General features: G+C 40.1%; 1 protein-coding gene across 1 annotated transcript; it reads right to left on the bottom strand.

Moving 5' to 3' along the window:
* Positions 1 to 1,541: 1,541 nt before the first annotated feature.
* On the bottom strand, positions 1,542 to 8,931 carry LOC140116483 (keratin, type II cytoskeletal cochleal-like). Its single transcript, XM_072132998.1, has 9 exons — positions 8,477 to 8,931; positions 6,515 to 6,723; positions 5,697 to 5,757; positions 5,210 to 5,305; positions 4,605 to 4,769; positions 4,124 to 4,249; positions 3,825 to 4,045; positions 2,759 to 2,793; positions 1,542 to 1,969 (listed from the first exon to the last, which is right to left on the bottom strand). The coding sequence occupies exons 1-9, from the start codon at positions 8,894 to 8,896 to the stop codon at positions 1,827 to 1,829; spliced, it is 1,476 nt and encodes a 491-aa protein (XP_071989099.1). The 5' UTR covers positions 8,897 to 8,931; the 3' UTR covers positions 1,542 to 1,826.
* Positions 8,932 to 24,088: the final 15,157 nt, after the last annotated feature.

Here is a 24,088-nt window from a genome sequence, read left to right on the forward strand (position 1 = left end):
GCCCTTAGTTTATAACACTTTATTTCACATTACCTGGCCATCAGCATGTAGTGAGTCCCAGGGGGGAGCAGCAGCCTGTATGTCTATGTCTCAGTCTCTACAATGCATTCAACTCCTCTTCTGCGCCGTCCCCCTCTTTCCTATGCCTGCTCAATGCACATGATCAGAAGTGGAGAGGGGTAAAGGAGATGGATGAGTGTGGAGGAGAGGAGACACCGACTGCAGCTGCCCCTCCCCTGAGAACTCACAGCACACTGCTGGCAAGGAGCCAGGTAATGTGAAATTAAGTTTTATAAAGTACTAAAAATTATTAAAGGGGTATTCCAGGAATAAGCATACTTTATATACAAAAGGGTACTCAAAATATAAGCTAATATGTAATTAGTTGTTATTTAAAATTAGGATCATGGGACTTGTAGTTTCCAATGGTGGCCATCTTGGTGATGACTCCACATACTTTAGAGAGGCCTTTCATTTTGTAAATCATAAAATGACTTGACATTGAGTTTTGTTATATTCATTTATTTATAGCATTATGGGTTTTGTATCAGATGTTCATATTCCCAGAATACCCCTTTAAGAATGCTGACAAAGGCGTTTTTGAAATCAGCATAGCATGGGCTATTGGAACCTGTCACCAGCTAAAAATTATAATCCTGATAACAGGTCTTTAAAGTATTTTCTAAAGTTAAAATTATGTTCTTCATACAAGCAAATCAAATTTATCCCAAACAAAACACACAGATAAGAAAGACTCACTACAGTTACACAACTTCCAGACACAAGTAGATAGTCCTAGTAAGTACATTTCTTATTTTACTAGTCTACAACAATCACTGTCGTATCCGAGCAGATGCAAAATTGGCAACTTTTATAACAATGTTTCTAGTAAGTATATTATAAGGATATAAACCCTATTGAGAACATATAGAAATGATCGAGTTATCCAAGTAACTCTTTGCTGCAACTTCACCAAATTTTTCAAACATTCAGTTCGGATCCAGATGTATTAGGCGCAAACTGATGTTCCTACAATTGTCCTTGAAATTGATATATAAACCCCTCTAGCCCTCCTAAAGAGGACCTGTCACCCCCGGAAAATAGCCCCACCAAATATGTTCCCCCTAATCCTTACCCCAGCCCCTTTATATTTATTCAATTACAATGAATTACAATTTGTGTGTGCAAACATAGTTTTAATCGATCCAACCTCTTACCAAATAAGAGGTCGGATCGTTGTACAGGTCCCCTGGCAGTCGGCCGTATTCATGAGTGGGCCGGCGGACACACTCCCTCCACGTCCCTGTCAGTCAGGGATCTGTAAGAATCGCCGGCAGCAGCGCATGTATTACGCAGTCGCTGCCGGCTCGGCCGCAGAGGGGCTTATTCACAGTGCTGGCTGATTGTTCTTAATTGGTAAGAGGTCGGATTGATTAAAACTATGTTTGCACACACAAATTGTAATAAAAATTGAATAAATATAAAGGGGCTGGGGACAGGATTAGTGGGAACATATTTGGTGGGGGAATTTTTCGGGGGTGACAGGTCCTCTTTAAAGCAAATCTACCACCAGGATGAAGGATTGTAAACCAAGCACACTGACATACTGGTGTGTGCCCCCTCTGACAGAAGCTGCTCTTCTTGTAGCTTTGTATGCCTTTGTTTTAAGAAAAAGAGGTTTTAAATTATGCAGATGAGGCTTTGGGGCTCCAAGCTCCATTGACATCTATAGAGACCTGCCAGAGGTGGCACACACCAGTATGTCAGTGTGCTTGGTTTACAATCCTTCATCCTGGTGGTAGATTTCCTTTAAGCACTGATTTTATTTAATGATAAGTTGCCTTCTCGTTTTGCACACTTTGCCCATGTCCTGAACTGTATTTTCCTGATGACAAGCTGCCGGTGCTGAATCCTCTCTTGTGATGGTGTCCACTGCTTCCATGCCCTCCACTGCTAGAATGCAGGACGGCTAAAGGAAAGGAAACAGGTAGTTAGCAAAAATCTATCTATTATCTATCAAATCTATCTAGTGTTCACTATTATTTGTGTATACTTTCTGTATGTTCTATTTTTTTTTATTGTTTTTTTTTTCTTTTTGGGCCCATATATTATAAATGTTTTGGTTATGGTAGTTAGGGTGAGTGTGCCATGGCCATGGGTGTGTGATGCATGGTATGGTGGTGTGTGTGATATATGGCATGTGCTTCTATGGTTCAGGCAAGAAAATTACAATATGAAAAACAGAAAAAATAGAACAGAAAAAAAACAGTATAATAGGAGACATTTAATCAAAATAGAATGGAAAGCTCCATTCTAAAATTTCAGTTTTTAACAGAACTTAAAGGAAACTCGTGTGCTCAATGTGTAATGTAACTACCAGCTTCCAGATGTTTGTGGGGAGATTTATTAAAAGTGTCTGAGAGCAAAACTGTTCTTATTGCTCAGGGCAACCAATCAGATTTCATTTTTTCACATCAGTTTATACAGGAAAGCTGAGCTCTTATTGGTTGCCGTGTGCAACTAGAACAGTTCTGCTGTTTTGATAAATGATGTAATGATGTTTTTTGTGATTTTCATTTGTAAGCCTTCATTTGATAAGTTATTTCCTTCAAGTTTCATCTCTGCTTACGTTGATTTTATATTTTGGGGACGGACAATTCAATTTTGCTATAGATTTATATATGGTTACAAGGACACGTTTAATAGTGAACCTAAATCAAATGAACATTGTACAAAATAAAAACACATCAATACTTACAGATGCTCACAGAGCCACTGCCTTCTGCACACAACCTGAAATACAAGGGATAAGTGTTATTTTATTATCATTTATTTATTTGCCATTATGTATTTACTGTAACACCAATACAGTAGTAATAATAGCCCAAGGCACCCAGAGAGGTATAATATATGAAGGCAAATTATCTACCAGAATGTTTTAGGGATTAATGTAGATGAGTTGTAAGAAATGCACACAGGCATAAGAAGAATGAGCAAACAGTGTGCAAACTTTGTTGATGTCAATAATCACAATGGGGCAGATTTACTTATCCGGTCCATTCGCGCTGGATTCGGGTCCGGCCGGGATTTATTAAAGTAGTTCCTCCGCCGTCCACCAGGTGGCGCTGCTGCGCTGAAAAGCATCGGAACGCACTGGAGTTCACCGGCTCGGGCTGAGTGAAGGTAAGTGCAAGCTCCGCAACAGATTTTTTGTTTTAAATGCGGCGGTTTTTCCGAATCCGTCGGGTTTCTGTTCGGCCACGCCCCCAGATTTCCGTTGCGTGCATGCCAGCGCCGATACGCCACAATCCGACCGCGTGCGCCAAAATCCCGGGGCAATTCAGGGGAAATCGGCACAAATCGGAAATATTCAGGAAAACGCGAATCAGGACTTTAGTAAATGACCCCCAATGCGTCAATGTCCTCACACTGCTGCACAATACACCAAATTTACTAAGAGGTTCTGATTTGTGCCCTGGAATTAAATTTGGCCACCTTGTGGCACAAGGGGAGGGAAGGGGACAAAAAATAGCAATTTCCTGGTCTTTTCCCAAGATCTGCAACTTTTTCCTGCCCTGTTTTTACAGAAAATTGGGGTGCAAGGAATGATAAATCCTTCTCAATCTTCTGCTGCAAGTTTCTGGTACTAATTCGGTGGCATCAGAACTCTTTAACGGGTCGGACATTAACTATTGGTGGAAGTAGAGGGAGTCTTCTTTCTTCTGAAGATAAACTAATTTGCATTCCCAAGGAGCGTTGATTTTAAGAATCTCCACACTTGCTGATATTTCTTGTACCCTAAGTGCTTTTAACAATATTCCTACCTGTGCTCCTCTCCTTCCAGCAGTTTCCTGTAGGTGGCGATCTCAATATCCAGAGCCAGTTTGACGTTCATCAGCTCCTGGTATTCCCGCAGTTGGCGAGCCATGTCCTGCTTGGCCTTCTGGAGAGCTTCTTCCAGCTCTGTAAGTTTGTTCTTGGCGTCTCTGACAGCCATCTCTCCACGCTCTTCAGCCTCAGATATAGCAGCTTCCAGTTTTGCTCTCTTGGAATAGAAACAGATTCTATAAGATTTATAACAACATTGAACAAACAGGAAAATCTACAGAATTGTTAAAATTACCTGATCTTTCACACTCTCAATCTCTGCTTTAAGTCTCTGAATTATGCGATTCAGTTCAGCAATTTCATGCTTAGTGTTGCGTAGATCATCACCATGTCTGCCCGCAGTCATACGTAGTTCCTCATACTACAAAAAAATAGTTATTGTTGATATGGACTGAATACATATCATAAAATAAATTCTATTTATGTTGTATATAATTTTTTTTAACATAAAAATGATAGATTAATAGTCTAGTAGCACTAAACCATTGACAACTATCATATTGTGCTTTATAAACCAAGATTTCAAAAGATACAATGATAGAGATAGCCTTTGGGACCAATTTTAGCCTTCTTTAAATGGGTATTCCGTGAATATTAAAGTCTGATACAGAAACCCATAATGCTATATTCATTCTGAAGTTTGTAGTCTTCATGTATTATGTAGGCCGAGCCATCATAATAGTGATATAAGCTATGAGCTGAGCTTGTAGGCTCACCTTGGTTTGATACAGGGACTCGGCTTCTGCTCTGCTCTTGTTGGCAATCTCCTCATACTGAGCCTTGACCTCAGCAATGATGCTGTTTAGGTCTAAATCTCGGCTGTTGTCCATGGACACAACAACAGATGTGTCTGATATCTGACCCTGTAGCTGAGCAATTTCCTGTGGGATATAGAAGACAATAAGGTTAGTGAGCTATAATTATATATAAAAAGCTAATATACATTCTGTATGTACCTAAGTTTTATAATCTTTATACGGCAGACTTAATGTCTATCAATAAGAAATACATCACTATATCCATGTTTTTTATAAATTAATGAGTGCTTCCCTCATTGGTAGATGAATGTAGTGCATGAAGTACGAGAGCGGTGAATATTTATTTATTGTCTGTTTTAGGGTCTCCATTATTATTTTTCTAATCTGGGGCTAAACTCATAAATATTGTCTGCACTGGGGTCTGAATTAACAATGTAGAAGAGCTGGGTTTGTCATTACACACATGTGTTTTGCTTTCTCAAGGTGGATAGAGCTTATTGTAATGGTTCATCTTAAAAAATATATTTTCCAAATTTGTTCTGAAGTGTAAGGTTTTGACATACCGCATCAAACAGGGTCCTTAGGAAGTTGATCTCATCTGTTAGTGAGTCAACTTTGGCTTGTAGTTCTGCTTTATTCATAAAGGCTGCGTCAACATCCTAAGAGAGAAAACAAAGAATACAAATACAGGAAACAAGGTACAATATCTTTATAACTAGCAAATATGACATTTTAGAGGTAGAGAGGAGCGGACCCGATGTTTCCATTCTGGTTCCAGGTTTGGCCTGTGCGACTCCAACATGTTACTGGATTGGCAGTCAAACAGCCAATCCGGCGAATCGACATACTAGCCATGATTGACCAGTGGGACATGAACCCGAATGGAAACATGGGGTCCACTTATCTCTAATTAGAGGATTTCAAAGTTCCTTAAGATAACTTGAAGATGGTGGGACACAGCATGACCACCATGGAAGAATGGAGCTGTGCTTCCAGCATCATTTTCCATGTTGCTTCTAACAATGATGGGTGAGTACATTGATCACTTACCCTCTTGAGGCTTACAAACTCATTTTCTGCAGCTGTACGTCTGTTCAGCTCCTCTTCATATCTGTTTAAGCACAATATAAATGCAATCATTCTACAGATAGGCCCAACTTAATATGAGTTAAAATCTTGGTGCGAACATATATAATAAAAACTTAAAAACGTAAATAATAAAAAACTTGGTGTGAATATGAGATAGCTGTTATGCAAAAGCTTATTCATCCACTAGCTATTCCTCTTCACTTCACTATGCACATGCAATCTTGGCCAAGCTAGGCATGCATGTATTCTGCAGGTGAGAATAACTTCAGCTGTCCACAGCAATGAACAAAAATTCTTTTGATTTCATATTTTCTTGAATTCAATCAAGTGAAGAACGGATCATGCTTTCAACAGGGTTTTTTCTAAATGTTTATTCAATTATTTTAGACTAAAGAAGTAGATTTGGTTTGATATGTGTCTTTACTGCCTTAATAATGATCCATGAATGTTCATCAAGTGATTCAACATTTCGGATACTTACATTGTGTCTGCAGACACTCTGTGATTCTTTGTTTACATGTCTAAGCACTGATGAATAAGAGGGGCTGCAGCAGGAGATTATAACTCATCCTGTCCCCCCTTCCCTTTCCCTGTTTCTGTTAATGAGGATGGACAGTAAAAAGAGAGACACAGTGGCAGACGTCATGAGGATGGGCTGGAGCAGTGCGTGTATACGCAAGGGGCAGCATGGTGAGAACAGGGAAAGGCAAAAACTATCAAAGGATGAAAGACAGATAGATAATAGAACATATTTATTGAAACACCTTTAACCTACTCACTTTGACTTTAAATCCTCCACTGCCTCCTCCATAGTTCTTCTTTCTGACTCTAGACGAGCCTTCTCACATGTTAGGCTCTCCAGCTGTCTCCTGAGGTTACTGATAAAAGCCTCAAACAAAGGTTCAATCTGACACCTGGCTGTCTTCTGGTCTTGCAATAAGGACCATTTTGTCTCCAACATCTTATTTTGTTGTTCAAGGAACCGCACCTAAGATAAAAAAAAAAAATACATGTATGGTCCATAGTCCATCTGCATTATCATTATTGGATGCAGACTCATCAAATCCTACAGTGTTGACCCAAAGAAAGACAAAAAAAACCCAAAAGCCAGATGCCATTAAGCCCAAAGTGGGGAAAAATTCCGTTCAGATTTCAAATATCTCCAAAATATAGTTTACAGATATATAATTCACCCTCTGCTGAATAAAATTCAGACCAATCAAATTGTACAGATTCTGGCTCTGTTCACATTGTTGAGATGCTTTGATTTACAAAGGATCCGTGGCAATTATGATAACAATTTTCCTTGGCATATCCTGTTACTGCTGTTTCGCTATTTTTGACAACTAGAATGTTACACACTGCTTAGCAAAACTAAAACCTAATGGATGTAACATTTACAAGAAAATTTAATCCATGTCACTAGGATGAATACAGCACATTTTAGAACTGCAGTGCTAAATCTGTACCAGGGCCACATTTCTAATTATGGTCCTTCATGCCTGTGTACCATGGATAGGGACATGCCTGGCCCCTTGGCTATGCCCATATTAAAATGAACCCTCAAATGTTGAGAAGAAATTTTACAATCCATTTACAGGGTTAATCTGGTTATTCTAATATACACAGAAACTCTGTTTACTCTATGGGGCACATGTATCAAAGTTTTGCTTGCCATTTTCTTTAATTTTTTAGACTTTTCTAGGTGCATGTTCTCATTTGTGACTGGAAGACTAAGACAGTCTCCCTTCAAAGTTCACCATTGCCTGTATCACCATTGATGTATCACCTGAATCTACATGTGAAAGTTGCCACTTTTTAAAGAAGGCGCAAACTTGGGTGAAAATTTAAGGTGGACAAATTTGCGTAGAAATTAACTTACAAGTGATTGCCGCTTTTGGAGACTTTTTGAAGTCGCAAATTCACTAAAGACCAAATGTATCAATAAGGAAAATCTCTAAGATACATCTGACCCGCATAAAAATATGGACAAAGCCAGACTTATGATGCATGTGCCCCAATGTTTTTCTGCTAAAGATAGACATAGTCCCATAGAGAATGAAAGAGATGCTGTGCACGCAACCAGGAATTCCATTTATTTGGGGATCCAAGGGAATCTGTGGACAGGGCATAAACTAAAATAACTGTGCACTTTGTCATGTATCAAAAGTGGTATGGACTCTTGGGATAGGGATGTAATATTACCGCTGTACACAGCCTCACCTGGAATATGCTGTCCAGTTCTGGGCACCGGTCCATAAAAAGGAGGCCCTGGAGCTGGAGAGGGTTTACCGAAGAGCCACAAAAATGATAAGGGGTATGGAGGGTCTTAGTTATGAGGAAAGATTAAAACAACTAGATTTATTTAGTCTGGAAAAGAGACAACTACGAGGGGACATGATTAATTTATAGAAATATTTGAATGGTCCATACAAAAATATAGTTGAAAATTGTTCCAGGTTAAATCAAATCAAAAGACAAGGGGGCACTGTCTCCGTCTGGAGAAAACAAGGTTTAATCACCGGAGGCGACAAGGCTTTTTTTAAATTGAACTTGATGGACCTGCATCTTTTTCCAACCATATAAACTATATAACTGGAAATCTCTAACTTGTGAAATAGTATGTCACAGGGGCTCTATCAGTTACAAAATCCCCAAGTTTGGAAGCCTGAAGTCACCCTGTTTTAATAAAACAAGTGTATATCAACAGAAACAAACGCTACATTTCTATTATACTTTACCTTGTCAATGAAAGAGGCAAACTTATTATTAAGGCCTTTGATTTGATCCTTCTCATCTGTCCTGACTCTCTGGATGTTTGGATCAATCTCTAAATTCATTGGAGCCAAAAGACTCTGGTTTACAGTAACTGTGGTAATTCCTGTAGAACAGACAGGTCCTCCATAACCATGGTTAGATCCACCAAAGCTGAGTCCATACGCATGTCCAAATCTTCCAGATGACATCTTATGTCCACCTGAAACTATTCCATAGACACTTTTACTGCCAAAATTTGTCAAGGCTTTATGACCCAGGGATATTTTCTTTGTAGGTAAAGAAGTATGGTTGTGCTTAGATGGTAAGCAAGCGGATGATGAACTGAAATTCTTGTGTGTAGCTCCTGATCTGCTGTGGGCAGAATGAAGAGATTGGTGGGACATGGTGCTAAGAATCTGTGAGCTGCGTGAGTTGTGAGGTCTTTGTGGTTTGCTCTGTCTACAAAGAAAGGACATGATCTTTATATACTCTCATAGAAGTGGGTTTGGTAACTTTGAAGTTTGAGTAAGACAGTGTAATTGTCTCTTATGAGCTTGGGGTTCTAACATCATTTCACTGTAGTCCTCCTAGTTTAATAGGAGAGCATCAACACACCTCAGATAATAAGATGAAGAGCAGGAAATCTCACCATAAAATCTCTTTGAGCTTCCTTTCTAGAGGGTCAGTTTTGACAGTACAAACAAGAACAAAAGAAAGAAAGGGCAATATACATAAGTAGTTACTAAAAAAAAGACTACTATTACTTGGATTTGCATGCAGACAGCTCCTCACTTCCTTCAGCATTAACACCTTAGATTTTTCCCAATCAGTCAATGATAACGGTGATGGCTTATGAGTAGGTGCTTTATTATTATTATTATTATTATTTATTAGTTCCATGGTTTTATACATTGGACAAAAGATTTACATACATTGCATATAAATAAGCAGAAATAAGTACAAAGGACACAAAACTAGATGTGGGAAGTATGGATGGAGTATATTAGTGGGGTTATTATATATTCAAGACTATTCTAACAGATGGATTTTCAGGTACATTTGTAGGTTGAGAATGGGAGAAATAGTCTGTGGTATAAATACTTAGTGCAGGAACTGTTGAAAACAATAAGTAAGTAAGATTTACTTACCCGGTCCTGTCGTGATCCCGCGATGCGTTGTCCGACGATGATTCGGGTCAGGTGCCCGAGTTCCTGCATCCGTCGCTTCTGCTCCGAGGTCCACCGGAGTTCACCTGCTTCTTCCCGGTGCTTGTAAGTTCATGTCTTGCAACACATTTCTAATTGTCAAATCCCGCACATTGTCCGAATCCGTGCAAGCCAGCGCCGATTGCATGCACCAAAATCCCGGGGCAATTCGGCGCAAAACAGAAATTGTTGGGAAACCCGGCGAAAATGCGTCTGACCCTTAGTAAATGAGCCCCAATGAGTCTCTATAATACTACTAAATATGCTGGTGTATCTGTTTAATAATAATGTTATAGGCATGCCTAAGGACCTAAGTTGTGATAGCAGACACCAAACAATCTGCCAAAATTTTGTGCACTTTTTTATGTACAACTACGCAGATGACTTTTTGCAGGACATGTAGTACTTTGCACCAGCATTATTCTGTAGTAGATGTGTATTTTTTACTTTATCTTACATCACATGTCATTTTATGTATTAATGGGGATTATGAGCATTTTTATTCATTTATTTTTAATTTAATAACATTTATTTTAAACTCTTTTATTAGTTCCACCAAGGGCCATACAGAAGCAATCATCGAATTGCTTTTTCATGATTATACCTTACAATACTGATGTATTGCAGTGTATTAGATCATTATTGTGTATTATGCACATGCATATGCACAGGGATCTAACAGGCACTGCCTAGGGACAGCCCGGGGGTCCTGATTGGACCACGGGGCTGCCATGGAAACGATTGGCAGGGGGGGGGACAAGGGGTGTCGATTGTGGGGGAGAGACACCCCTTCCAGGCAGTTTAAATGCCTTGGTCGTTCTAACCGTGGCATTTAACGGGTTAAACACACACAAGCTCCTTTAGTTACAGCTGACTCCCAGTGTTTTATGATGCCGGTTAAGCTCCGATCTCTGCCCAGATCTTTGTGTCCGATATATTGGTTTAATTTATCATCACCTCTGGTAATCGCTATGCCAACATAATTTACTTTTATTCTTTTACTTACTTTGTCTCATCTTTGTTGGGTAATTATTTGTAATGGATAGCAGTGAACATGTGTGGCTATTTATGGACACAATGATATTGGCTAGTGGCCATGCACACCTATAAATACCTCTCTTGTCTAAATATTAAAGCTAAAGTCGAGCAATGAAGCTCAACTGTTTGGCTGCAGCAATGAAGCTAAACTGTGTTCGCAGTGAAGTATATAGCATTGTTATGTTATACACTCACCGGACACTTTATTAGGTACACCATGCTAGTAACAGGTTGGATCCCCTTTTGCCTTCAGAACTGCCTCAATTCTTCGTGGCATAGATTCAACAAGGTGCATTCCTCAGAGATTTTGGTCCATATTGACATGATGGCATCACACAGTTGCCGCAGATTTGTCGGCTGCACATCCATGATGCGAATCTCCCGTTCCACCACATCCCAAAGATGCTCTATTGGATTGAGATCTGGTGACTGTGGAGGCCATTTGAGTACAGTGAACTCATTGTCATGGTCAAGAAACCAGTCTGAGATGATTCCAGCTCATGGTGCATTATCCTGCTGAAAGTAGCCATCAGATGTTGGGTACATTCTGGTCATAAAGGGATGGACATGGTCAGCAACAATACTCAGGTAGGCTGTGGCGTTGCAACGATGCTCAATTGGTACCAAGCGGCCCAAAGAGTGCCAAGAAAATATTCCCCACACCATGACACCACCACCACCAGCCTGAACCATTGATACAAGGCAGGATGGATACATGCTTTCATGTTGTTGTTGCCAAATTCTGACCCTACCATCCGAATGTCGCAGCAGAAATCGAGACTCATCAGACCAGGCAACGTTTTTCCAATCTTCTACTGTCCAATTTCGATGAGCTTGTGCAAATTGTAGCCTCAGTTTCCTGTTCTTAGCTGAAAGGAGTGGCACCCGGTATGGTCTTCTGCTGCTGTAGCCCATCTGCCTCAAAGTTCGATGTACTGTGCGTTCAGAGATGCTCTTCTGTCTACCTTGGTTGTAACGGGTGGCGATTTGAGTCACTGTTTCTATCAGTTTCTGCCTTTCTATCAGCTCGAACCAGTCTGCCCATTCTCCTCTGACCTCTGGCATCAACAAGGCATTTCCGCCCACAGAACTGCCGCTCACTGGATGTTTTTTCTTTTTCGGACCATTCTCTGTAAACCCTAGAGATAGTTGTGCGTGAAAATCCCAGTAGATCAGCAGTTTCTGAAACACTCAGACCAGCCCTTCTGGCACCAACAACCATGCCACGTTCAAAGGCACTCAAATCACCTTTCTTCCCCATACTGATGCTCAGTTTGAACTGCAGGAGATTGTCTTGACCATGTCTACATGCCTAAATGCACTGAGTTGCCGCCATGTGATTGGCTGATTAGAAATTAAGTGGTAATGAGCAGTTGGACAGGTGTACCTAATAAAGTGGCCGGTGAGTGTACATAGTAGTAATTAGAGTATAATGTTGGTTAGCAATGACAGCTTCTCCTACTACAGCAGATTTGTGGGATAGCATAAAAAGCAGAGCTGTAACAGTGCAGCAAAGGTTGCAATGATGAAGCTAAGCTGTTGCAGTTACAGCAATGAAGCTTAACTTTAGTGTTTACAGCTGAACTGTAGCTGCAGTACCAATGAGGCTGATCTATAGCTTTTTCAGTAATGAAGCTGAACTGTAAAGGTTGAATCAATGAAGCCGGGCTCCAAAAATTAAGGTAAGATGAGATTTCAGGGATGAAGCTGTGCTGTGGCTTTTGCAATGATGAAGCTGAGCTGCAGCAGTTGGGGCAATATGTCTGAGCTGTAGCTTTTGCAGTGATTAAGCTGAAATACAGCTTTTTGAATATTAAATACCAATCTCTACTTGTTCTTTTGTGGTACTTTGATAAGACTGAACTGTAGCTTAACCAGTAACAAAGCTGAAGTTTAGCAGCACAGGCTACATTCACAAGTGGTGTTTACATTGTGGTTTAATGCTACAGCTGAGGAGAGGAGATTCGCCTAATAACATTTCTGTTAACATTTAAAGGAAACCTACCACCACAAATCTATCTATAAAGGTAGATTGGGTGGTAGATGGATCAATGGGACGTGAGGATAGCCCTGTTAAGGGCTAATCCTCACGTCCCCGAATTTTTATGATAACTTTTATTACACATATATTCAAATTTACTTATGCGGCTACTGGGGCGTGGAGTAGCCGCATCTGAGGTTACACGAGGCGGCTACTCCACGCCCCGGTAGCCACTTTACCCCTCCTACTCACCCATCTTCGGCGCGCTGCTCATTCATCCTGTAATATACTAGACTGGCTGAATGTAGACCTGATCTAATCTAAGGTCAATAAAATAAATGTGTACAAGGCTCCTGGACCAGATGGGTTACACCCCAGAGTTCTTAAAGAACTCACTTCTGTAATTCCTGTGCCACTGTCTAAAATCTTCAGAGATTCCGTAATGATTAGTGTGGGGCCAAGTGATGGCGCAAGGCAATTGTGGTGCGAATATTTTTAAAAAGCTCTAGTACTTCACCAGGCAATTACAAGCCTGTAAGCTTAACTGCAAGTGTGGGGAAAATATTCAAAGACTACACACAGGAATATATGATGTCACATAGTATAATAAGCGACAGCCAGCAGGGGTTTACTAAGGATAGAAGTTGTGAGACTAACCTGATCTGCTTCTATGAAGAGGTGAGCAGGTGCCTGGATGGAGGAGATGCTCTGGATACTGTGTTTTTGGACTTTGCAAAAGCATTTGACACTGTCCCTCATAAACGCCTGATGGGTAAAATAAGGTCTGGTGGTTAGACAGGAATCATTTGCAATTAGATTGAAAACTGGCTGGAGGGTCGTATCCAGAGAGTTGTGGTCAATGATTCCTACTCGGAATGGTCACCGAGTTATAAGTGGTGTACCTCAGGGTTCTGTGCTTGGCCCACTACTATTTAATATATTTATTAATGATATAGAGGTAGGAATTAATAGCACTGCGTCTATTTTTGCAGATGACACAAGCTGTGTAGTGTTATACAGTCTATGGAGGATGTTCATAGGCTGCAGGGTGACATGGACAAACTGAGTGTTTGGTGATCCACTTGGCAAATGAGGTTCAATGTGGAATAAGTGTAAGGTTATGCACCTGGGGGCTTAAATGTCCTTGGGGGAGTAAATCTGAGATAGTCCGTTGTTGGGAGTACTAGTAGATCATAAATTAAATAACAGCATGCAATGTCAATCAACTGTCTCTAAAGCCAGCAGGATTTTGTCATTTATCAAAAGTTATATGGACTCTCGGGATAGGGATGAATACCACTGTACAAGTCATTGTTTCGGCCTCACCTGGAACATGCCATTTAGTTCTGGGACCAGTCCATACAAAAGGATATCCTGGATCTGGAGAGGGTACAAGGAAGAGCCACTAAAATTATAAGGGATATGGAGGGTCTCAGTTTTGATGAGAGCTGAGCTCTCTCCATACACAGCGGGTGTAAACTGTACAATACAGCTGACACCCACCTGTTACTGCTGCGGTCGGTGCTGGCACCAATCCTGGTTGGTTAACCTGTTAAGTGGCACGGTTGAACCCGACCATAGAACCTACAGTAACATCGCTGTTCCTCCGTGATTTCATCGGAGGTTGTGATTGGTTTCCATGGCAGCCTACAGTCTCATAGAGACTCGTAGGCTTGCTATGTATAATGATCTACAATACCCTGTGAATGACATCATCAGTAAAATTGCTATACAGTAGTATTGCAGTACAGGCAGTCCCCGGGTTACATACAAGATAGGGTCTGGAAGTTTGTTCTTAAGTTGAATTTGTATGTAAGTCGAAACTGTATATTTTATAATTGAAGTTCTAGACAATTTTTTTTCTTTTGTCCCAGTGACAATTGGAGTTTCAAAATTTTTGCTGTAATTGGACCAAGGATTATCAATAAAGCTTCATTACAGACACCTTACAGCTGATCAGTGCAGTCTGGGACTATAGTAAAGCATCCAGAGAGCTTCACCAGAGGTCACATTGGGCAGAGGGGTCCGTCTGTAACTATGGGTTGTATGTAAGTCGGGTGTCCTTAAGTAGGGGACCGCCTGTATATAGAATAAGCAATGAGACCCTGCAGGGATAACGTACTCTAGTGTCTAAAATAATAATACATTTAAAAAATATATATATATTTAAAAAATAAAAGTTTAAATCACCCCTCCCCCTTTCCATAGAACACATATAAAAATAAACAGTAAAAATCATATACATGTTAGTTATCACCGAGTGCCAAAATGCCTGTACTATCAAAATATAAAAAGGATTATTCCCGGCTGAGAATACTATAACGGAAAATAGCGCACAAATATCTGAATCACCACTTTTTTGTCATTTTTCCATCCATGAATATTTGAATAAAAAATTATTAAAATGTCATATAGGTTCCAAATTTAATAAATTAAATTAAACTGCCAGTTCTTACCGCAAAAAAACACCTTGCACAGGTCCGTACACCAAAGTGTGAAAATGTTATTGGCCTCAGAACTTGGAAAAATGGCAAATATTTTTTTTGTGCAAAAGATTTTTATTTTTAAATCTACTAAAACCGCAATATAAATTTGGTAATGTCATTTGGAGAGCAGAATGAAAGCCGTAAAAACAGAGCCTACAAGAAATCACTGCAAATGTGTTTTTTTTGTCAATTTCACCGCACTTGGATTTTTTTCTACAGCTTTCCAGTACATTGCGAGGAATATTCAGTGGTAATACTAAAAGGTACTATTTGTCCTGCAGATAACAAGTCCTCACACATATATATAAACTTAAAAATTAAACGAAAAAAGTCCTGTAAAGGGTTAAAACAACTCGATTTATTCTGAAAAGAATTAGTCTTGAAAAGAGACGACTAAGAGGGACATAATTAAAATCATTAATTCAGGTTTAGGGTTTTTTACTTTTTTGGTTGGCCGTTCACCATACCATAAAAATAATGTGGCAGATTTATAAAAAAGTGTCCTTAGGTTAGACGGGACAGTCTTATTCTGTACCAGATTCACATAAGTGTCTGATGGTGGATGATAAATCTGTCCGAGTATAAGACTGTCTAGTCCTACTCTGCAGTTGGCTTACTCTGCACTTGGTAGTTGGCTTACTTTACATTAGAGAATTAGGACAAAATTCTGTCGGGTTAGCAGTATTTTTGGAGCAAGCCCACACCCACTTTTTACAGGTCACGCCCATTTTGTCGAGCTGGTTGTAGGAGAGCCAGAAAACGGACTAAAACTCTTTATAGATGTGGTGCAGGCAGTTTTTAACAACAACAACAAAATTCTGTTGTAGACAGATTAATAAATCTCCCCCAATATGTTATCTTTATTCTATGGGTTACAATGATTATGGCGATAACCCATTTATATGGCTTTTTATAGGCATAAAGTGGTAAATGTCTGTGCCATACATTTTGAGGACACGTCGGATTTTTACTGAAGTGTCCTAACAACGTATGGCACAAAACGTAGTGTGAACCCAACCTAACTGGCATCTTTTAAAGGCAGCCCTGGGGTCCTTCATTGGACCAATCAGCACCTATGTGGCTTGTATGGATTGGCCGTGTTAGTACCTGGTACTGGCCCATAGATGCCATGGTCACCATGAGCGCAGTGTCTGAAGGGTTTAACAGCAGGGATGCCGAATATCGCAATCCTAACTGTTACTGTGGGAGTTCAGCTTTCACACACAGCTGAGCCCCTGCAGCAGTGAATGACAGTGAATGACTGTGCCCTGATTCATTAGCAGCGTGCGGCCGATATCCTGCACGTGTCGCCTCCGTGCTCAGGTCCGATGGAGTTCACCTTCTTTTTAGTGGTGGATCTAAGTGTTTGGGCTTGCGACACAATTCAAAAGTTAAATCCTGCGCTCAGTCCGAATCAGTCGGATCGTCCGACAGCACGCCCCCCCAATTTGTGTCACATGGAAGCAGCGCAGCTGCACCAAAAAAGGATCAGTGCACCAAAATCCCTTCTTATGCTTTGTCTTCTACCACTGTAGTTACGCCCATGAGGAAATGTTTGGGCATGCATTCCCTGCCAATCAATGATCTAGGGACCTACCCAGGGCCAGTACCATACCCGGGCAAGTGCCGGGGCCCAGAGTTGCTAGGGGAGCCCACATAAGGCTGTACATAAGGAATCCATGGGGGTGAGGGAGGCTGTATCCATAGAGGATGAGGGGGGCTTTATGTAAAATACCCATAAAGGGGCTCTTTGGTATGTTAAACTAGGGAATATTTTAGGGAACAGGACTGCTTTAGTTCCTGAATTGTTTATGCCGCCATGTCGCCCAGGGGCCTACTGAAACCTGGAGCTGACCCTGCACCTACCTATACATTAATGGTGCATTTACATTTTTTCCCAATTCCGCCACTTTCCCAATTTCCTAATACTTTGCACACAATAAATGTAAACCACAAATGGCTTTGTAAGCAGAAAAAAATGTTTATGCCTAAACAAGAGGACACACTTCATCATTGTCTCTACAGAATTAACATAGCCTGCAACACAATGCAAGCCAGTGCCAAGCCATTAGTCCCCTAATACACAGTGACATATGGAAAATGTCCCAATAACATTGTCATCCAGCCTCTTCTTTGCATCACAGATACTCCCCATCCATCATGCACTTTGGATCTTGGCTATTCATTCCCACGAACTATTATAGCCTGACATCTAGTGGCCTAATTTACTATTGCCGTAAATGTCAGTTGTTCCTTTCTGTCAGATGATGAGTGTTTATATAATTCTTGTGTATCAAGGTTTTTATTCATGTGTCTGTGTTTCTGCATATGCAAATACTATGCAAGTCTGTATGAGGAGCTTTGCCTAACTGCATTATGTTAACATTGGGGTCAGTTATTATTTGTGTCACATGGTTCTTTTTTTGGTGCAGGAATTATGTTCTTTATTAGACAATGATTTTGTAACGTGACGCACTGGCTCATTTACTTGCCGCTTTCCCAAAAGTATATGTTTAACAATAATAATAATAATATCTCCACAATTCTAATGGAGAAATAGAACTTGGTAGACTTGCTTTTTGTGGGTCTTTTTTTGTAAACATATTGCGCTCAAAAAGAACCCAAAAAGAACGAAAAACTGCGTGAGTGTCAGAACAAAAGCTTATTTGTGGTGCCAACAAATAATAACAAAGGCACACATTTTGCAGCAGGAAAATAAAAACAGTGGATGCCAAAAAACCTATAAAAAATTGACCCCAATTGTTTAGGTAACACAAAACACACACAAATCCAGCAAAAATTCTGACAAATGCAGTTTTAAGTAATAATCTCATAATTTTCTCTGGATTAGCCATTGTTTGCTCTTAGTAGTCTTAACTTTCTTAAAAATTACTCGGGTAAAAACCCAGTTTTTTAGCACAAAAAATGTGTTGAAAAACCCAAACTCATTCTGTACTGGAGTAAAAAAAAAAAGAAAGTCAATACTCAACTTTCCGATGTTCTCTGCAGTTCCTCTCTTCTTACGGCCGTCAACTGCCGGTCCGCATGGACCTACCACTGCCAGACGTAAGAAGAGGAACCGCAGGGTAACGTCGGAATGGTGAGTATTGACTTTCTTTTTTTATGTGCTGGGCATACTGGGACTGGCTTTATACTGGGGACAAGCTGGCTGTATATGTACAGGGGGCAGGCAGGCTGGCTAGCTTTATACTGGAGGCAGGCTGGCTGGCTATATACTGGGGGGCATATGCTGGGCTACCCTATATACTGAAGGCTGGCTAGTAATATACTGGGGCTGGCTATATACTGGGGACACACTTTTACTCCACACACTTTTACCGGAGAAACCACCTATTATTTACACTAAAGCTCCCAACTTAGGCTCTCAAATAGCTCCCTCTATCAAGACCAGATCAAAAACCTTAAATGAAACCTGGTTGAATTTAAAAGGCTTTTTTAGATGCGGAGATTGTATTTGTTGTAAGAAAACCACTTTTACGAAACGCACTCAAAAGGTCACTTCATCTAGCAATGAATCAATACATAACATTAATGAACTCCTCACTTGCAACAGTAGTGGAGTAATTTACATGATAATATGCCCTTGTCAAAAACAGTATATTGGAAGGACGATCAGACCCCTAAAAGAGAGAATCGCTGAACATTTAAGGAATATTAAGAAAGGTTTAGAAACCCATACTCTGTCAAAACACTTCAAAATAGCCCACAACATGGATACAACACAATTAAAATTCTGTGCGATACAATCAGTAAAAAAAGACTGGAGGGGTGGAGATTATATCGCTAAAATGTCCAGAATGGAATCAAGATTCATTTTCACCTTCGACACGATGGCACCAAAGGGTCTCAATGCAGAACTTGAAATATTTGGTTTTTTATAAATTGGATGGAGGCAGCCGTAACGCAGGCAACATTAGTCGGGCTGTATACCAGCACATGTGGCCCCTTCCAGCTTCCCCCACCCATTATGAAACTCATGAAAATTCCCCAACCGTTTTTCATATATATACATATATTATTCATTATCTATAAGCATCTTTTGCACTGAACTATGTGCACAAAAAAACATATATATATAAAAATACCATACAGAGAATGGTGTCTTCCATATATTTTGAAACTATGGATACAAGATTATATCCATTAGTCGACAAAATAGAAATTTGGGCAATATTGTTACAAAATTCTCTTCCCCAAAAAAACTCCCATTTTACACTATTACATTAGTGTCTGTATATTATTCTGTGTATATTTTTGGTGACATTTTTATTTAATATGTCTGTCCAACATGAATATTTACAATTTTAGTCTATAACTTATGGTCTTTTCAATTAATGTATTGAAACAATGCAGCATTATCCGAAAAAGAATTGAAACACATCAAAGTAGATTGATCCAGGTCAGGTCTTTGTAATTTAACCCAATCCGAAAAATCCAAACCGGATAATTCTTGAGCCCGGAAGGGGTATTTAAGGAAGTGTTCTAACATGGAGGTTTTAAAATATAGAGCTACTGAGGAAGAAGCATCACGCTTCGAAACGCGTCTAGCTACTGATTTTATGACTCATTTGCAATAACAATATCACCTATAAAAGAAAAGAAAAGACACTCACTTGAGAAAGTTTACAAACTAAAGTGCACCACTTGGAGCCTCAATTTGAAAGACTACATCCATTGACGAGCACGACCGCACCCAGTGAGTAGCACGGCACCATCTGTGACACAGTACAGTCACACTATTTGCGACACAGTTCAGTCGCTCGATCTGGATTAGGAGGAGGAGGATCCATTCAGTCCAGCGGATGCGTGTGGACTAACATCCCGCAACGCCTTGAGATCACGCTTTCAAACGGCGTCCACAGACTCCATTACATGTGGAAGGCCGCTAACCACAATATATGTGGATATCTGGATTGTTTTTTTCTCCACCCCGGCACATCGAGAGCAGCAACATAATTGTAAGGACAATCAGAACCATTGTTGCCAACCAACCGTGAGTGTCTATACCTCTATTTTAAATCTCGTAAAAAGGTGAAAATATATATGAGTCTTTACAGGTGTAGGGCCCTGCATCCTGTTTAAATAGCAAAACCTCCTGGATATCAATTTACTATACAAAGCTGAATTTCGCTTTTTGATTTTGGACTTTTACTTTTTATTTTTTATTTTTTATTTTTTTTTATTTTTTAGGACTCACAACTTTGGACATTCATTATTGATTATTGTTTTTTGTCTTTTACTTTTTGGACATTTTAATATTTCTTCATACATGCAAGTTCAATTGATTTTTGTGTAACGTTGTTTTATCTGATATCCACAGTAAACATATAAGTTTACAGTAAACACAAAAGTTTACAGTAGACACAAAAGTTTACAGTAAACAAATAGGTTAACAGTGGGCACATAAGTTTGCAGTAAACACATAAGTTTGCAGTAGACACATAGGTTTACGGTGGACACACAAGTTTACAGTGAACATATAAGTTTACAGTAAAACACATAAGTTTACAGTGGACACAAAAGTTTACAGTTCACAGTGAACACACCAGTCCACAGTAAACACATAAGTTTACAGTAAACACATAAGTGTATACACACTTCAAATTTGTCAGAGCTATCGAGTAATAATCAAATTCCAGTACATGTAGTAATTCAACCATCTGTTATTATATCAAGACCATTGTGAATGTTTTTATCTATACTTTTTATCTATACTTTGAATGTGGTATTAAATATTGAAATATTGTGATTCACTTCCGAGACCGTTTTTGAGCGTGCCCACATACACAAAAAACTTTTTTCGAAATATACTGGGGACAAGCTGGCTGGATATATACAGGGGGCAGGCAGACTGGCTAGCTTTATACTGGGGTCAAATTGGCAGGCCATATACTGGGGGCATGTGTTGGGCTACCCTATATACTGGAGGCTGACTAGTAATATACTGGGGCTGTCTATATACTGGGGACCGGCTGATTATGTACTGAGAGCTTGCTATATACTGGGAGCTAGCTGGCTATATACTAGGGGGCTGGATAGCTATACACTCAGGGTCAGGGGGCTGACTAGCTTTATACTGGGTGGAGGCTGTGACCATTGCATTTGCCACCCTAGGTTTATACTCGAGTCAATAGGTTTTCTTATTTTTTTAGTCTTTTATTTATTATACTCACATTAAAACAGTTGCCCGGGTAATATTTTAAGTTTTGCACTCAAAAATGTGGGAAAATAGGGCGATCTATTTGACAGTAATGTCTTTCATTCACATAACTGAATTAATCTTTTGTCAAATATCAAGACTGGTGTGAGGCAGCAATGAAAGATTTATTGAGATATAGTATATGCAGATCCAAACAAAAACATACAACAAGGCATTACCACTTCTCCCGTAGAACAGGTTTACAAAGTGACAGAGAATAATAACTGATGGGAACTGGCTCTGATCCAACAAAACCTGAATCTACTATTCACCCAGTAAACACACAAAAGCTTCATAATTGCTTCTAAAAATGTTTAGATTAATCCACACCGTCACAACCAGCGTACGCTGGCCTGAATAAATTAGATTGCGGTGGAGCCTGGAGGTGCTCTGTAGATTGCATTTTATAAACTTTTAGTTGGACAAAATGCAGACATTCAAAATTATGATGAAAAAAGAAGATCCATGCTACCAGGAACGGGAACATGAAACATGACTAGTCCCATTTTTGTCTAAAAGCTTTAAATCTTAGTGGCTGGGTAGAGGGACAGGCCCTTTTAACACCATTCTAATCACGGATCTGGATCTCCCTTCTTTCCGTGGTTTTCAAGCAAAAGTCTAAGGTTAGGTTTTAAGGTAAAGGATACTAATAGTATAAACCAATATGGAGTTGTTTTTAATCTTTACAAGAATAGCCTGAAACTGCGGGATGCTTTTGGGACACTGTTTTCTTTGTGAATCATTAAAAGTTTATGGGCCGCATGCTTTATTCTGGTAGGAAAAGATATGGCCAGTATAACATCTACTAATGCAACTTTTTTTGCTGCAGCGGGATCAAGAGTTTGTCTGACACTTCTTTAAACTGTGCTTCAAAAGGTTGGCAACTGTTTTACATAAGTTTCCCAATTGCCTTTACTGCCTCGTGGCAGCCCTGCTACTTACTTTTGTGCTGTGTGCAGACTCTCCATGCTTCTTACTTCACATCTCTGAGCTCTGCTTACTTCACATCTCTCCCCTATTCCTGTCTGTGTAAGAGTAGTTGGACTGAGAGAAGGGAGATACAGTGGGTTACACCATTACCTCACCTGCCCCATGGTCCTTATTTCAACATCAAGAGAACACTGATTCATCATCTGTGGCCCGACAGTTAAACCATAAGATGGGTGCTTGTCCCAGGTTTTACACCAATCTACTTCTCCCCATTTTCACTGTAGCAATCTCCACAGGAGCAACAACTAGCCACTGTGAATTGAGAGCAAGCCAGCCATCTCTGCTCCCTTTAAGTAATATTTCTGCTCCAAGTACCCAACATTTCAAAGTCTCTGTGCAGGCCGCATGAATTCCTGTATTAATACCTCCATAGCCACCCCCATGAAAAAGAGCGGTTCATGCAACCTGCCTGCTGACTATAGCCCTCGGGAATCTTGGGCCTGCTTCACAGCAAGGAGCACAAATGTCAGGCAGGGCCTCTGTCTGAAAACAAGGGGCAGCATCATGGGGGCTGGTGCTGAATCCCTTGTACCTTTTCATTGCATTTTTTCTGCCCATTGCTGGCTGTGAGGAGAGGGAATACATTCTTCTACAGTCACACCTCAGGCGGCATAGCTGTATGAAAATTGTGGGCCTCCTACCTGTCTAATTAAAGTAGTTCAACATTTACTGCCTAGATATAGGAGGTACTGGAGCCAGGCTTACTTTATAAAATAACTACAATGCAGTTCAGTGCTGCAGTTTAAGAATCTTTAAAGGACCTTTCAAATGTCTTTGAATAGCTATTGTGTGTGTGTGTGTATAAATATCTATATATATGCCAGTAGCTGACACACACGTGTGAATAGTGCAGGAAAGGAGGCCCTTCTCCTTACAATATATACAGCCCATTATGAATGTTGATGGATGGTTTGTGTGGTCATAGACCCCTCAAGCCTTGGACTCCTGATGGCCCCTCAAATCAGCTATATAATAATCCAATTCTGGTTGGTACTTGGTACTATGAAAGGTTGGGGTTAAACACATAGGAAGTCTATGTGTTGCAGAGCCTATGTCTGCTCACATTAATTGTTGATATGTTTAGGCCACCTACTTTTTATGTTGCTGTTTTATGTTTCAAGACAATTTAGTTGTCCAGGGATGTTGCCTGTTCTAATGGCTAGGATTTACAGGCACCGGTGAAGTACAGTTTTGCCGTATTATTTTGATAGATTAGACATCTACGTGTTAGTGTTACATATTCTAGCATTGATTTGCATTTTCACTTAACTAGAGAATTCATCAGGGATACGAGTTATAATTGTCTGTAGATCTAGTCTTTTTTACCCATGGATGATCACCTTGATGTTGGAGAAGAAGTTAGGTCTAAATAAAAGTCTGTTGAAGCATATATGCTTTGCAAGTCAGAAAACTTGGAGGATATTGTTTTGTATGTGGAATTGGGCAACCTGTTTGCAGTTTAAGGCCCTGCCAATGTCAGGATTCAGGAACAGTGGATTCTTTGGACCACCGCGGGAGATGGTACTAGCCGACATCTGGGACCGGAGTCTAAGTGTCACCTGGTCTTCACCAGAGCCCGCCGCAAATTGGGATGGACTTGCTGCGGCAGGGTACCACCACGTCGTTCTACAGGTGCGACTAGCCTAGGTCGAGGTACCTTAGTGGAAGACAGTCTC

The sequence above is a fragment of the Engystomops pustulosus genome, chromosome 2 (genome assembly GCF_040894005.1).
Source record: "Engystomops pustulosus chromosome 2, aEngPut4.maternal, whole genome shotgun sequence".
Taxonomy (NCBI): domain Eukaryota; kingdom Metazoa; phylum Chordata; class Amphibia; order Anura; family Leptodactylidae; genus Engystomops; species Engystomops pustulosus.

Excerpts from the sequence above, each read along its gene's own strand:
- LOC140116483 (XM_072132998.1), bottom strand. The coding sequence starts at position 8,896 with ATGTCCCACCAATCTCTTCATTCTGCCCACAGCAGATCAGGAGCTACA. Across the intron at positions 5,758-6,514 it reads GTGGAGGATTTAAAGTCAAA|ATATGAAGAGGAGCTGAACA; the intron begins GTGAGTAGGTTA and ends GTGCTTAAACAG. Across the intron at positions 2,794-3,824 it reads CTGGAAGGAGAGGAGCACAG|GTTGTGTGCAGAAGGCAGTG; the intron begins GTAGGAATATTG and ends CTTGTATTTCAG.